The sequence below is a fragment of the Drosophila persimilis genome, unplaced genomic scaffold (assembly GCF_003286085.1).
Source record: "Drosophila persimilis strain 14011-0111.01,24,50 unplaced genomic scaffold, DperRS2 tig00000700-arrow-arrow-pilon, whole genome shotgun sequence".
Taxonomy (NCBI): Eukaryota; Metazoa; Arthropoda; class Insecta; order Diptera; family Drosophilidae; genus Drosophila; species Drosophila persimilis.
Window position 1 is genome coordinate 255115 of NW_020825340.1, and position 14247 is coordinate 269361.

Below are 14247 nucleotides of genomic sequence, written 5' to 3' on the forward strand. Positions count from 1 at the left end.
CCACAATTCAACGGCGCGTGGGACGCTTGAGAAACATGGGCCAAAAGATGACAGATTTTATTCACGTGCTACCATCATCGTGGTAGGGTATCGTAGTGTTTTAGCTAGCCAAATACAAAATCCGAGCTGAAACGGAGCTTTGGGTTGGGACAGGGCCAATAAATCAGTGGACGACGTGTTTTTTCGTTTGTTTGGCGAGGCATCCTACGTAGACAGCAAGATCCAAATAAATTATCTGGCAGAACTCACAAAGTAAATAGCCACATCATTCGGATGCATACAGTTGTATAAAAATGCATATCTCACTAAATAATAGGGTGTCTGCCTAACCTTCTGGTTTTTAAATAAGTTGAGTAGACAATCTGTTGTTACATTTCACGGCGATCTTCACGCTAAAATAATCATTTTTATTACTTAACTAGAAGAGGGAACCCCTCAATCGTTTAAGTATTCAGAGCACAGATGATTTGTCACTTTGCTGGTGTTGTGTGTGGGCATGCAGGGAAAAAAATTATACACTTAATATAACTAACACAAAACAGCCTGGCATATAAGAGAACATAGTAGGGCACATAGGGGCCTATTGCTTTGCTGGACTGCCGGCGTCCTGGCTGCCAGTGATGGCCGGGGACTTAGCAAAATCCTCGAATGTATCTTTAACCTTCTTAATGCCGCGACCCGCGTAGCAGGGCAGCATATGGACGAAGCGAATGGAGCCCTTCACGCCCTCGTTGTAATAGTGTTTGGCCAGGAAGCGCATCTCGCCGGTGTTCGGCAGCTGGGGCACATCGAATGGCAGCTGTTTTTTCGCCTTCGTTACATACGGACACAGCTCGGACTTGACATTGTTGTAGAGCTGCTCGGTTTGCTGGGAGTCGCCCCAGATTCCCACTTTGTTCGTGTAGTAAACTGCCCCGGCCACCAGGCCGCCGCGAACAAGTAATCTGCGAAAAGACCATGTCGTTTGAGGCTTACGTAATTGGCAAACATAAGCTTAATTACACCTTACCCAATCACCATTTTGTCTTGTCCTGTTTGGAAGAGTGTGTAAAGGTCACGTAACGGTTAAAACCGTATTTAATAATATATAATCAAAACTTCTTGGGGGCAGTTTTCGTTTTCGTTTTGGGAGTTTTTCGATTTACAAGTAGCCTAGAGATGACAATAATAAAGACATTATAATATTGTACACACTTGCTACACGTTCGCTACACGTTCGCTACACATTTGCTACAATTTTGCTACATGATGATATGAAAGAGAGGGTATGGACAAAAGGCAGAACGGTCCAGAAAATGCAACGCATGCAAGGTAAAATCCACCCGTTTCGCCAAAACTTCGATTTTGTCTTCACGGTATATTGTTCTCCCACGCGGGGTGAAGGGTGAGGTTCGTACGAACCTTGCAATTCGCCTTGGCTGTTTTTTCCTGTTATCCATACCTCTTTCTATAGCCCATTCAAAATTACGACTAATGTAAAAAATTGTTGAAATTGTCAGAAATTTCATTTTCAAAAATGAAAAAACGAACTTAGCCCACTTAAGCCCCATTTATTTAAACCGGATAAAAACTTGGGTTAAAGCGCGGAAAATAATAATATGAATAATAATTCTTCTTGTAGATCCATTCTATTATTCATCTTTTTCATTGATTTTGATGTACGGCTGAATATTAATAGCTAGCTAGGATTCTCAGCCCTTAAAACATAATTTGATCCGGTTGATGAATAAATTTTGTACATGACTGGTTAATTTTAGGTACTCCTGTTTATTTGATTTTGTCTAAAATAAGGTTTGAAGAAAAAAGTATAGTAACAGCATATACCGTAAACAGATATGTCAATAAGTCGATAGATATTTTTGGTGTTGATAATTTTACATCTGACATGTAACAGTCGCGACGCCATCTGTTGGTGATTCTCGGAATAAACGTTCCGTGAACGGCTACATTTTTTAAATACAAATTTTAAAATTATTAAATTGTGGCGAGTTTTCGGTCTCGGAGAAAATATGACCGTCAGGCCCAAGTCATGCAATTTGTTATTGTATTCCTGGGCATTCCCTGTTGAACCATTCGCTTGTTTAGAGGACCGACTTTTGCGCGTCACCAAGTACTGCGTATTTGTTGCTAAGAAAGTAACAGGCCGAAAAGTACGTATTTTCTGCGCCTTTATATTTGTTGCAGGAATCCGGTCCCAGATTCAGCTGCCCAGACAATTTGAACAGACGAAGCTGAGTAGGAAGCGGACCGCGGTCAGAGACGAGGTGTTGCATAGTCTTTGATAATACGAAAGACGGCGTATATTTATGCGAATAGATAGTCGGTTTGCCCACTGCTCCACTGAAGTAATCTGTCTCTATCCGATGGGGTTGTACATAGGCCTTTGAATATATTTATTATTTATATATTTTATTTCCTTTGTAGTTAATTTTTTTTTTATATTTTCTAAAATTTGGCACTCACACTTGTACATCTTAATCTCTACTTTTTGTTGGAATGGAATGGAAGTGTAGAAAACGCAAACTGTTTTGACTTTCCATATAGTCTTGGTATCTGAATTGTTGTCCCTGAGATTTGTAACCTTTTTTAATTATATAATGCATTTTATATTATAGTTACATTATATATTATAGATTTTTCTATATTTTAATACTAGCAATATACTATGCTAAAAACTGTAAAGAAATAGTGAAAATTCTGAGAGGCTTAAGCTGTTGGGTCTTTGGGATAATCCTATGATTAACTTCATCACATTTAAGGGAAATATAAACATTAGGTTTCGACCGATTTGGCTGTCGTTTTTTCTTTGAGTAATCACCAAAATGTTTGGTCCAGTCCTAGTTAACGGCTTAGCCTGGGAGGCTTCTGCTATACGAAATATGTATGCATAGCTGGCCCTCGTTCCGAACGAAATCTCATTTATTGAACTAGTGCCAGAAACAACAACAATAACAACTGGAGATATGGAGAAAGAAACAAAGCCACCAGCATTGGTACCCCTATTTCCCAGTTCCAGCATTTCCTTTGTCACAATTTTGCGACAGTCGCGCTGCAGTTAAGAGGATTATTGCCTGCCGAACAAAGAATGGCCAAGGTTTTGTGCCAATTTATTGAAAAATTCCAATTTCAAATCGAGTGAGAATTTTAACGGGCTTCCGTTTTTTGTCCTCTTTTTTTTTTTTTGGTTCTTTTATGGTAGTTTTTCACCCATTTTTTGTGCCGCCTGTCAGAATAAGGAGGAAGCTGCCGCTGCCACTGTCGCCTCAGGTCGGGCGACATTGACCCACGTGTCAGGCGATGCGTCGCGAGGTCGCACCCGGGGTTGGCAACGCTTATTAATAGGTTCAGATCAGCTAATGTGTCGCAACCCCTTCATCGGGCACAGCCCCTGCCCTGTCGCTGCTACCATGTGCACCCGAATAAAAAAATTAAATTTTCCTCTTATTTTTTTTTGGGCTAAAAAGTTGGCACACATTTTTATGCGAAAAAGAAAGGAGAAAATGTAATTTATTAATTTCGCATGGACGTGTGACAGTTGGTTGCATCGATCCGGATCCCAATGCTGATCCTTTATTTACACAATGAGTGGTGACCCTTTTTACCCCTGCCCCTAACCCTCGACCCAACGAGATTTTTATGCGAAAAATGTCAAGAAATTTTTTGTTATTTTTCCTTTTTTTTTACGTTGGAAATTTCGCATTATCCATAGAAAATTGCAACTTTACAATGGGCAAGGGTTCACAGCCCGCACCACTTACCCCTTACCCTATGGCCCGTAACCCCTTTCTCTATGGGCAGGGGATGGGGCAGGGACAGAGTCTTCCCCCTTATGGCTTATATCGTATCATGCATGGATTTTACTTTTCATTCGCTTGATTTGACGCTGCAATGCGCGCTCAAAAGTAATTTGGTGACCTGACCTCTTTCGTTTTTGGGGTAAAATTTTACACATTTTCAACGAGAAAAATTGTGCTTGGAAAACTGTCCAATCTGCCATGTGCCATGTGCATTATGCGATGGGCCATTGATTGCAGCGGACAACGACAACCCTTTCGAGAGGGTTCTACTACGTAGAATTGTAAACTCGAATGAAATTTATTTCGATTCCTTTAACATCTTTTGGGGGGGCACGGCACCCAGGGCACACACACGCTTCACACGCGTCTGAATTTCACAGAGGACAAGCAGCAGCAGCTGCCACCATTCGGGGCACTGGATAGGATCTGCCTCTCTGGTGGTTCTCTACGAATGGTTTTTAAAAACACAAACCACCCGTGCCACACAAACACACACACGAGAAGGCCTTGTATCTTATAGTTTTTTTTATGAATCTTGTTTACTTATTCGATTTCGATATTATTGGCGCACGCGTCTGTGTTTGCCCAAGGCTTAGGGGTCCTATCCCTATCCGTGTTTTTTTCCCGGTTTTCTGGGGTGTTAAAGATAAGAAACATTTATTGGGTGTTTTTTTTGTGTAAAAAGTGACTCTTTTTGTGGTTCAGTTGAATGGTCTGTGAGTTAGTACTAAATATGGGTTTTAAATCAAGACACGCGCCGCCTGAAAATGTGTAAAATTTTGAGGGTATACTGTTGGTTATTCCAATTCTTAAGCACTGTGGGAGATCATGGTCTTACCTAAGGGCAACAATTTTGAAATTTTCTATGTTTTGTTTTTTCATAGTATTGACTTACTTAATGTTAAGGAAGCTTAAGAGGACAGCTTAAAGAAAATTAAAAATAAATATTTTCGATATTTATACAATAATTGATAAATGGCCGCTCGATGCGGACCACTTTCTCCGCTGGCAAGTGAAGGCTGCTGTTCTGGAACATTTCTGAGATAAAAGAATAATAGACATTGTCTGGAGATTGAGGGGGATGTAATGGCCCTATTTTTTATGCCCTTTCAGAAGGTATTATGTTTATTGTTAGCTACAATAAAAAAGCAGCGCAGGCAGCGTTTCTGAAGCAGCTCTTAGAACAGCAAACTTTTTGGTTTTTCAAAACATGTTCAAACTTGTTCTCCTGAATATCGTTCTACATATAATCACATCACGCCACTATATCATAAACATATATGTAGCTGTTTTTGTCAGATGCAGGATATCTTAAGCTTCGGGGACCGAGACACACGTTCAAAGTCTGACCACACACAGATACACTCGCGCTCTTAGCCGTAAGCAGCTTACGCACTCCGAGTATCTGTGTGGGTGGGTGGGTGTGTGTGTGTGGCTGGGTGCGAATGTATTTGTGGTTGTGAGCGTGTGATAGTTCAGGAAATTTATTGGCGCTTTGGGGGCGAGGACAAGATTGGGGGCCACTCCATCCTCTATAGAATGGATTGGCTTGGGAGAGGGCCCACTTTCTGCTTGCCTTTGGACAAGGCTTTTATAATTTTATGCCATTTCTTTCAATATTTATTCTGTTATTATGTTTTCGTAATGAGTTCCAGTCGAAGCCGACAACAGCAACGGCATCGAAACCGACATCGACAACGACATCGAATGAGGACGAAAAATTGTTAGAGGATGACGTTGAAATTGGAAAAATTGTACGAGTATCTATAGATTGTTGTCTGTGTGTGCTTGTGTTTGTGTGTATGTGTGTGTGTATTGCCATGGAAAATTCGGGCTGGCACATAAATTAATTAATTTTGTTTTCCTCTTTTTTTGTTTGTTTGCTCTGAAGGGGATGGGAAGAGGAGCAGCTCGTTTTTGTATCGAAATTTTAGTTAATGCGTAGTCCATATCATTGAACTACTTATTCCATCTCTCTCTATTCCATTCTCCTTTCTTCCATTCTCTCCATCCTGTTCTCTATCAATTTCCCCTTCTCTTTCTTTCTACTTCTATCTTTCTCTCCATCTTATTCTCTATCAATTTCCCCTTCTCTTTCTGGCATAGTCTAAAGTTACGTTTCTCTTCTATTGATTTTCCATAATGAGGCTGATATCGTACCAACTTCCACTTCCATCGCCTTGCGGGGCCATCGAATTTCATTGCAAAATCACTGCAGGGGAAAGTGGCGGTGAGAGGGGATGGGTGTGTGGGTGAGTCAAGCATAGATTTTTTTTGGTCGAGCAGTCGCTTTCCCGACTGTCATTCCTGACACGCACCCACACAGCCATGGCAACACACACAGAAACACACACATATGTACATGTGGAGACGAATACCCGGGCAAAGCAATTTTATTGTCATCATTTGATACAGTGAAGCATCTCTAGGAGTAAGAGATTTCTTTATATGCTTGGAACAGCGCGAAACTGTATTCTGGCCAACTTTGTAGATTTTAAGGATGTATCCCTATCCTTTAGTTGAATATAAAAGGAATTTTATAGAGGAATCCATCCTGTTAAATAAAAAACTCTTGCAGGGAGTTTCCACTGTAATTACACTCGCACTTTTTTGCACAGAAATTCCTCGCACAAGGACACGGCAGGATGTGGATATTGTTTTTGCTGCCGCCATTAGCTGTCAAGTCCATCCTGACATTATGATTTTCACTTCATCAGCATGGATTTTCCTCTTCCCCTCACTCCTCCCCTTTTCTTTTCCCAATTCCCGGCTGTTACATCGGATAGAATTTTATATGCCGCTTCTTTCTTTCTTCTTTCTCCTCTCCTCCTCCGACTATCCTGACAAGTTTCTTTTGCTCCTTTTTTTAATTAAGGTTTCTGGGGATAGTCTGGGAATGTGAGGGCGTGGGATTGGTTAATATTTATTGCTATAAATAATTTTGCAAGTTTTATGCGGCTCAACTTTAATTTGCAAAGCGATAAATAACGAATGCGCCCAGCCCCGAGAATTCCGCAAAACCAAATCCCATTCTCATGCCCATTTTCCTCCTCCCAGAAATTTCCACAATCCCTGCACACACATGGAAAGCCGTAAAACGAAAGTGAAAAGAAAAGTGGAAAAGTAGCCAAAAGCAACAACTGCAAAAAGTGCTGAACGCGCAGACAAAGTACAAATTGCCCACAAAAATATAAAAACCAAGCCGGACAGCGACAGAGGCCCACAAGACCGCACAAAACCCCACAAAGCCGGAGCAGATGAAGAGGAAGAAAGTTCAATTTACTACTTTTCACTTTAGCATACATATGTACGAGTATATCCCCCTGTTTTTCCCAGCCATGAAAAAGGGACAAGAGTCTGGACCACCCTCATCCTCTTGCACTTCCCAGAGTCCAGAGTCCAGCTGGTTAGCCGAGAAATTGGAGAAGTCTCAGGCACACACACACACACTCTCCTGCACACCCCGCACCCCGTTCTCCACCCTCTCCTTCGGCAACCTTATCCCAGCTCGGACACTCCCCAGAACCAAAACCAGAACCAGAACTTTGCCTTTTTGCGTTAAATTTTTCTTTTTATTTTGGAATTTTGTTCGATATCACTCACACACATGCCCACGCATATATATATATATAGTATATACATATACATATACTCTACTACTAAATACATATATTCTCGCACAAACACACACATGAATGAATCCCCAACACGAGCATCTAATTTTCTTTTAAGGTCAAGCTGGAAGAAGTTTCTGCTTTTCTTGTTTTTTTTTGGTGTTTTGTTGATGAAAATTACAATTTTCTTCGTATTTTTCTCTCAACTTTCATGTGCAGGGGAAAAAATTATTTGCCCTCTTGTTGCTTCCGTTCGTTCGCTGCCATTCCTGCCCTGCCTCTTGCCTCTTGCCACTTGCCTCCTGCCCCGATGTCCTTTTCCCCTCGTATCACCACTTTCTCTCCCTCTCCTTGCAACATAACGTAACCATACAAGTACACAGGAGGCATGTGTTTGTGTGCGTGTGTGTGCGTGTGTGTCCTTTGCCTCCTTTCTCCTGACAAGTTTTATTCCTCATCAACGCCCGTTGAACCGCCTCCTTCCTCCTGCTCTTTCCGTACTGCCCCTCACGCACATGGAATTGAGGCTGTGTGTATCCAATTGAAAAGGAAAGGACCAGGGACCAGGACCAACAAGGGCAGGAGCGAAATCTCAAAACGAAACTAAAATTGAACCGAAATCGCTCATTAGTTCTCGGTTGGATACATGTACTTACATATATCTGGACTTCTTTACCTGCAGATTGGTGAGATGTCATTCATAAGTACTTACGGGTATGCAAAATAGATATGTCAAATAAAGGTATCCTTGGGGTTCTTTTCGCTACAGAAATAAAAGGATTACGAGTAAATTATCTGCTCGTGGTCGTACAATTTCATAAAGATCCATGCATGTTTGGATGATTCTTTAAAGTACCATGAAATATATCTCGACTCAGGGCTACAGATGCTCAAAATTGATGCTTAAGGAGGAATTTTCACAGCTAAGGGATGACCGCCCAGGTAACAATAATTTATATCTACTTATACGAGTACATATTACTACTTTAGAGACAAAACAATATCATTTGGATATCTATTCTTATCTGAAATTAAGAGAAAACTGCCTTATCTTCTAAAATATCATTCAGCGGCAAAATCTATAAAGCCCGATTTGTACAACTCAAAATATCCACTCAACAACACATCTCTCCTTCAAGATATCCATCCATCTTATTATCCATTATTATAATCATCTAGCATCATAGCCTTAACTATCCTAAATAATTTCCAAATGATTTGTATAGTAAAATTTTGTTGTTAGTGAAATAAAAAATTTCGGTTGCAAATATGCATATCCTACGCCGTATAATGATCTTCGTTATCGGATGGATCCAGCGCCACCACGTTGTACTGGGGCTCCTCCATGCGCTGATCCTTCTAACCACGATCATACTGGATTACAGCCTGACTTTTCACTCCTGCGATCTGTTCTACTGGTGTGCGATGGCAAGGACGCTATTGAATGAGCATTTATTCCTGCCAAAGATCGTTGCCAAGTTCGCGTTGATGTTTTGCATAGCCTTCGAGTGCTTCTCGCCCCATCAGTGGGTTATCAGGCTGTTCAAGCGTAGGGCGCGTCGGCGGTTTGCCAACTTTATTGTGCGCCGCCTGGTGATGCAGCTGGACCAGGCAAGCGAGAGTCTGCCCAAGTCGGGCGACGGCCTCGACCTCTCAGACCCGCTTACGCAACAGAATTACGTGCAGGCCCGAATGGCCCAATATCGGGCCATGGATCTCTTCCGGCGCGATGCCAACGCTCTGCTGGTGCAACGACTCCCTCTTATTGGAAATCCACACTTATTTGTGCTGGAGGAGGAGGAGGATCTGCTCGCCAGGGCCGGCTACTCCAGCATCGGTCTGCAGGTCACGGAACAGGTCATTCAGGACCTCATCAGGCCTTATCATCAGGCAACCAAGGATAAGCGACCAAGGCAACACTGTTAGTGGAAATTATCTGAAAATTTTTGTTTATCGAGTTTGGAATTAGTGAAAATGTAGATATGCAAAGTGATACTAAAAAAATACTTTTTGTCGCATTCTAAAAAGTCATTAGTAGCGACTACCCTACAATAGCCCTATACCCTGTGTCATACGTCTTTGGTGCGTGGCGTGTCCTTTTGCGTCATTTATTTAAATTGCCGTATTTTCGGGACTAATGTGCATATGCCAAGGCACATACAAATGAAAAACTCACCCTCACCATCGTCTTGATAGGCATTTGGAAAATGGGAAAACGAAATAACAAATACTTACCCCTCGAAATTCCCGGGGCCCACAAAAAAATCCATAAGTTAAATTATTAAAGTTTGTTGTTGTTGTTGAGGTTGCTTTCGTTCTGCGTCTGGGGTTTTTTGACACGTTCCAAGGACTCAGCGAGTGGTCAACGAAACGAAGTCCCAAAAAACACTCAGCAACGAAAGGTCTTGGTGAGAGATTCGATGTTGCAATACCCTTCTATTTTATTTGATTACTGTCCTTTAAATACCCAGGAAAAAAAAACATGCAAGTTTAATATTTACACGTAGATCTATCTTAACCAATAGATTTTCTCCGAAAGTGGAAGTTGTATAAGGAAGGTTTTTCACTAATATGAAAATATTTTATATTTAAATTAAATTCATATTAAGTTAGATATAGATATTTCTTCTCGCAGCTATGTATGTACATATACTCCCGTCAGTCCAACATATCTTCGCAGTCGCCCATTAAAGGGTATAATAAAAGTGAAAGCGTTGCCCAAGCATATGGTGACAACAAAAATTGTTGTTTGCGCCCGGCGCCGCCTCAACAATTTAATTGAGAATTGAAATTATAGGTACACATACACACATATAGGAGTATACCAGTATGCGAGTATATACGCACATATGTATGTATGTACTTATCTTTATTGGGTATTTGGGAGGTGGCCCTCTAATGGCGTTCAAATGGGTGTTCCTGGTCAGTCGGTCCGTGGGTCATTTGTAGCCATGGCTTCGCTGCGTGTGAAGTTCTGTCAAATCGATTAAAAACTAATTTTCCACACAGAAACCATCCGAATAACGTTGAAAATAGTAATTAAATTGTGGAAGTTTTGAGCGATTGCTATGACGGATAGGATAGATAAGGAGCCCATTAGCAATAATATATGCATAGGTACATATAGAAAATCTCAGCTATATAATCAATATTCTATACCTGTGAATGCATCCGTTACAAGTCACAAAATGAATTTCCAAACTGATTCCGAAGTTCCAACTATTTATACATATAGCTGTCACTTAACTTTGTATTTCTCTGTATCTAGTAAACACTATCTACTTTCAACATAATTTCTTCTATACATATTTATGTACATGGTAATACTTACACTCCACCAAAAGTATATACAGACCCGGCTTTCTCTTTTCCGCTTGGGAAATATGAACAGTTTCATTCTTCTCCTTTTTGGCAACAGGAAGTGAGGCGGGACACGGAAACTATGGAGCTGTCAGGAACACGCGCCCAACGCGCATCTCCCCCTCTCCATCGCCATATCCACCTATAGAGTATCTCCATCCCCTGGTACTGTTAGGAATTGATTTCGTCGCATTCTTTACAAAAATTATTGATAAGACATTTCCACAGGCCTTGTTGTTGGCCATTACAGTGAGAGATGCCTGTGAGTGGAGTGGAGAGTGTGTCTGTTCTTGTGTGCGCCTCATGTAATACAAATATTGATATACTTTGATTTCGCAATGCCTTTAATGCTTAGGAGGGTAGCAACAAGCCAAAGGAAGCCGCCTTTTGTAGCTGGAGGGTGCTGCCCTGTCCTTTTCTTCCCTTCCTCTCCCTTCGATATATTGGAAAGCTGAAAGCAAATGTCAAAACTCGCAAAAGTTGAGTTTTTTCCCATGTCAGGAAGGTAGTGGACGATGTTCGAATAGCAGATATGAATCTTACTTGGGGTGGCACAGAGATCCCGTCTCAAGGGCCACACAATCAGCTTAGACAAGTCGCTCTCCCACAGCCAGACTTTCAATGGGAATCACAGGGCGACCAAAGCACATTTTAAGCACACGATGATGGCACTTGTACCTGAGTGCAATTGCTTGAGCACCGTCGAACCGTAAGCACAGTTTTCGTACCACAAACAAGCCTCACAAGCACAAGCGGAGGCAGAGGCAGATCAACAAACAGCAGGAGCAGTAAGTATATTTATGAAAGGTGAGAGATACCCTAACTAAGAAAAAAAAGATAGCAGCTCCATCTCTGCGTTTGAAAGGTCTCTGCTCCCCAAAAAAGATAGTGTAGACACTAATCTGGGATACTGGATCTGCTAAGGATCTGAATACCTTCCCATTAACACACACACTGGTCCATATATTTATATGTATTTGTATATATATTTAATATAATCAATTTAAAACACATACAATTTTTGATAAATGCTCGCTTACAATGAAATGAAAAATGTGTTTTCCGTTCTCCTCCATTTTGATTCTTTGCTCTTTCACATTTTACACATACTCGTAATATAAATAATTTTTGTTAAAGTTTTTAGTTTTGGTTTCACACATAGTTTTACATAATAACAAAGTAAAATTGTTAAATATATATAATATATATATGTATGTATATAGATATATTTTTGTGTATATATCTCATACATTTTGCCAATTGCTAAATATAATTTTGATTTTTGATTTCGTTTAAATATAATTTTGTTTTGATTTTTGCTCGTGGCTTTTGATTTTGCGCTCTTTCACGTCTTTGGTTTGCATTTGTTTTTTTCTCTCTTCTTGTCATCGTTTTCTTCTCCCATTCTCGTTCTTCTTCTCCTTCTCTTCTCCTTCGTTTCTTTCATCAACTTCAACATTTGGAATTAATAATAATTTTCGAATGCATTTTTTCGTTTGACTTACATTTACAACTAAAATATGTATCAAGAGTTTTCTTGAGTTTTTTGTTTTTATTTTGATTTTGTGTCGTTTTGCTTAGTTCTAATAAAATTGTATTTTTGATTTTTCTCATGGTTTTTGCCCTCTGACCCCATCAGACTTGCGCCTGAGGTCATACAAAATTTTGATTAATGCTCAAGGTACATTGCAATTTTCATCTTTGTTTTTGTAAAATTTATTTAGCTTTAATGTTAAAAAGTGTCTTCTTCTTTGCGTTTTTTTTTTTGATTTGTGCGCTCTTCTTCTTCATCTTTGTGAGGGGTGGAAAATTATAGGAAAATTTGAACGAAATAAAATGAATGGAAAATCATTTGCCAGAACCCAGGAAGGGACCCAAAAATAATTCGAGAATTTGCATAGCAAAATTTGCTCATATTGTAAGAGGGATGCGATTCCGGCTAAATCACCCTCAGCGAATGCAATTCTTTCCTTTTCATTTGATTTTTCATAAATTGCAGTTTTCCAGTTCACTTTTAAGCATGCAAATAGAGGGAACACCCTTATAGTATCGGTACGGGGACTGGGAGGGGAACTGGGACTGACCTGACTCCATGGGGTAGTATATGTCGGGGCTGACTTTGCGCCCTAAAAATTGCTGCCAGACGATTTTCCCAAATTGCCATCAAAATTCAATAGAAAAGATTTGGGCAAAAATGTCGGAAAAATATTTATGAAATTTGCCTACCATCCCCTGGTCCGAGGGCCGAGTCCGTGGCAGCAACCCCCGCGGCCCAATCTTTAATTGCAGCAGCGCCCGTAAAAGTATCGGATGTCTGTACGTAATCAATGAGACGAAATTTGCATGGACACGTGACAAATAATTAACTGCCGAAAACGGGAGATATCCATGCGCCTCAGGGTGTGGCTACTTTTAATCAATAGCGCTATGGCTTAATGTATATAGATTTTGATTTTGGATTGGAATTTTTTACAACAGCAGCTGCTGACCCTGCGGACTTGACCCTCACCGGACCATGCTGGGTTTTTGTTATCGCGCTTTTCTCTCATTTTTTCAGCGGGCTACACTCTCATGTAGATGTATTTTTTAAAGCAAACATACTAATCAGGGGTGTGTTGGTCACTGCGTGTCCCAAAACCGGAAACAGTTTTACTTATTATTGTGTTTCTTTTTTTTGTTCGGAATGTTTTATGAGGGTGCTGCTCGTAGGTTTTATTCAAAAACGGGAAGAATTAGGGGGGAACAGCTGCGAATGAGTTTTTTTTTTTTTTTTAAAGTGCCTAACCATATCTACTCGCAAGACATTTCGCTCCAGGCATTCTTGACAAATTGAATCAAATGGCAATTTAATAATTGATGTCGCCAAGGCCTTGGACCAGCATACAACCCTCGGAGAGATGAAGGTCCCCTATTGGAAGCCAAAACAATGGGAAAGGTCTTCCCCTATCAAGGGAAACTTCTCGGGTAATCACGGTGTGATTTTAAGATTCTGAAGTAGGTCCACGGGTCTGGCACGCTTCAATCAAAGAATAAAAAATGTAATCTGGTAATTGATCAATTTGGAAATCACAATTTTTGAATTAAAAAGTCAAAAAAGAAACGAAACTCAAGTTTAACAAATACAAATGTAGACATTTATTCGTTATATATACACACATATGAAATTATATTATAAGAACTAAGAAATAAGTGGAATATAAAAAAAAATGTAGTACTTTTTCTATATGGATTTAAATATTGGATTTAAGATTTCCCTTAATTTGTGTTTTGTGGGGACTCGGCGAAGTATTTGCTAAAAGGCACGCAGCATTTTAAAAAACACACGTTTTTAAAAAAAGGAATTTCAAATATAGCAAATTCATCAACGCCGGGTCCCAGGCTCGACTCGGTCCTATCATCAACTCTTCGTGGGAAACTCTTCTTGCCGAAGAACAAACGCCTTAAATACTATAAAATAATCTGCAAGAATCGTTGCC

The 14247-nt window shown here is 40.3% G+C and overlaps 1 protein-coding gene across 1 annotated transcript; it reads right to left on the minus strand.

Moving 5' to 3' along the window:
• Positions 1 to 363: 363 nt before the first annotated feature.
• Positions 364 to 1118, minus strand: LOC6601404 (MICOS complex subunit MIC13 homolog QIL1). The gene is made up of 2 exons (XM_002026471.2): positions 1010 to 1118; positions 364 to 944 (listed from the first exon to the last, which is right to left on the minus strand). The coding sequence occupies exons 1-2, from the start codon at positions 1018 to 1020 to the stop codon at positions 581 to 583; spliced, it is 375 nt and encodes a 124-aa protein (XP_002026507.1). The 5' UTR covers positions 1021 to 1118; the 3' UTR covers positions 364 to 580.
• Between the last annotated feature and the right edge of the window lie 13129 nt (positions 1119 to 14247).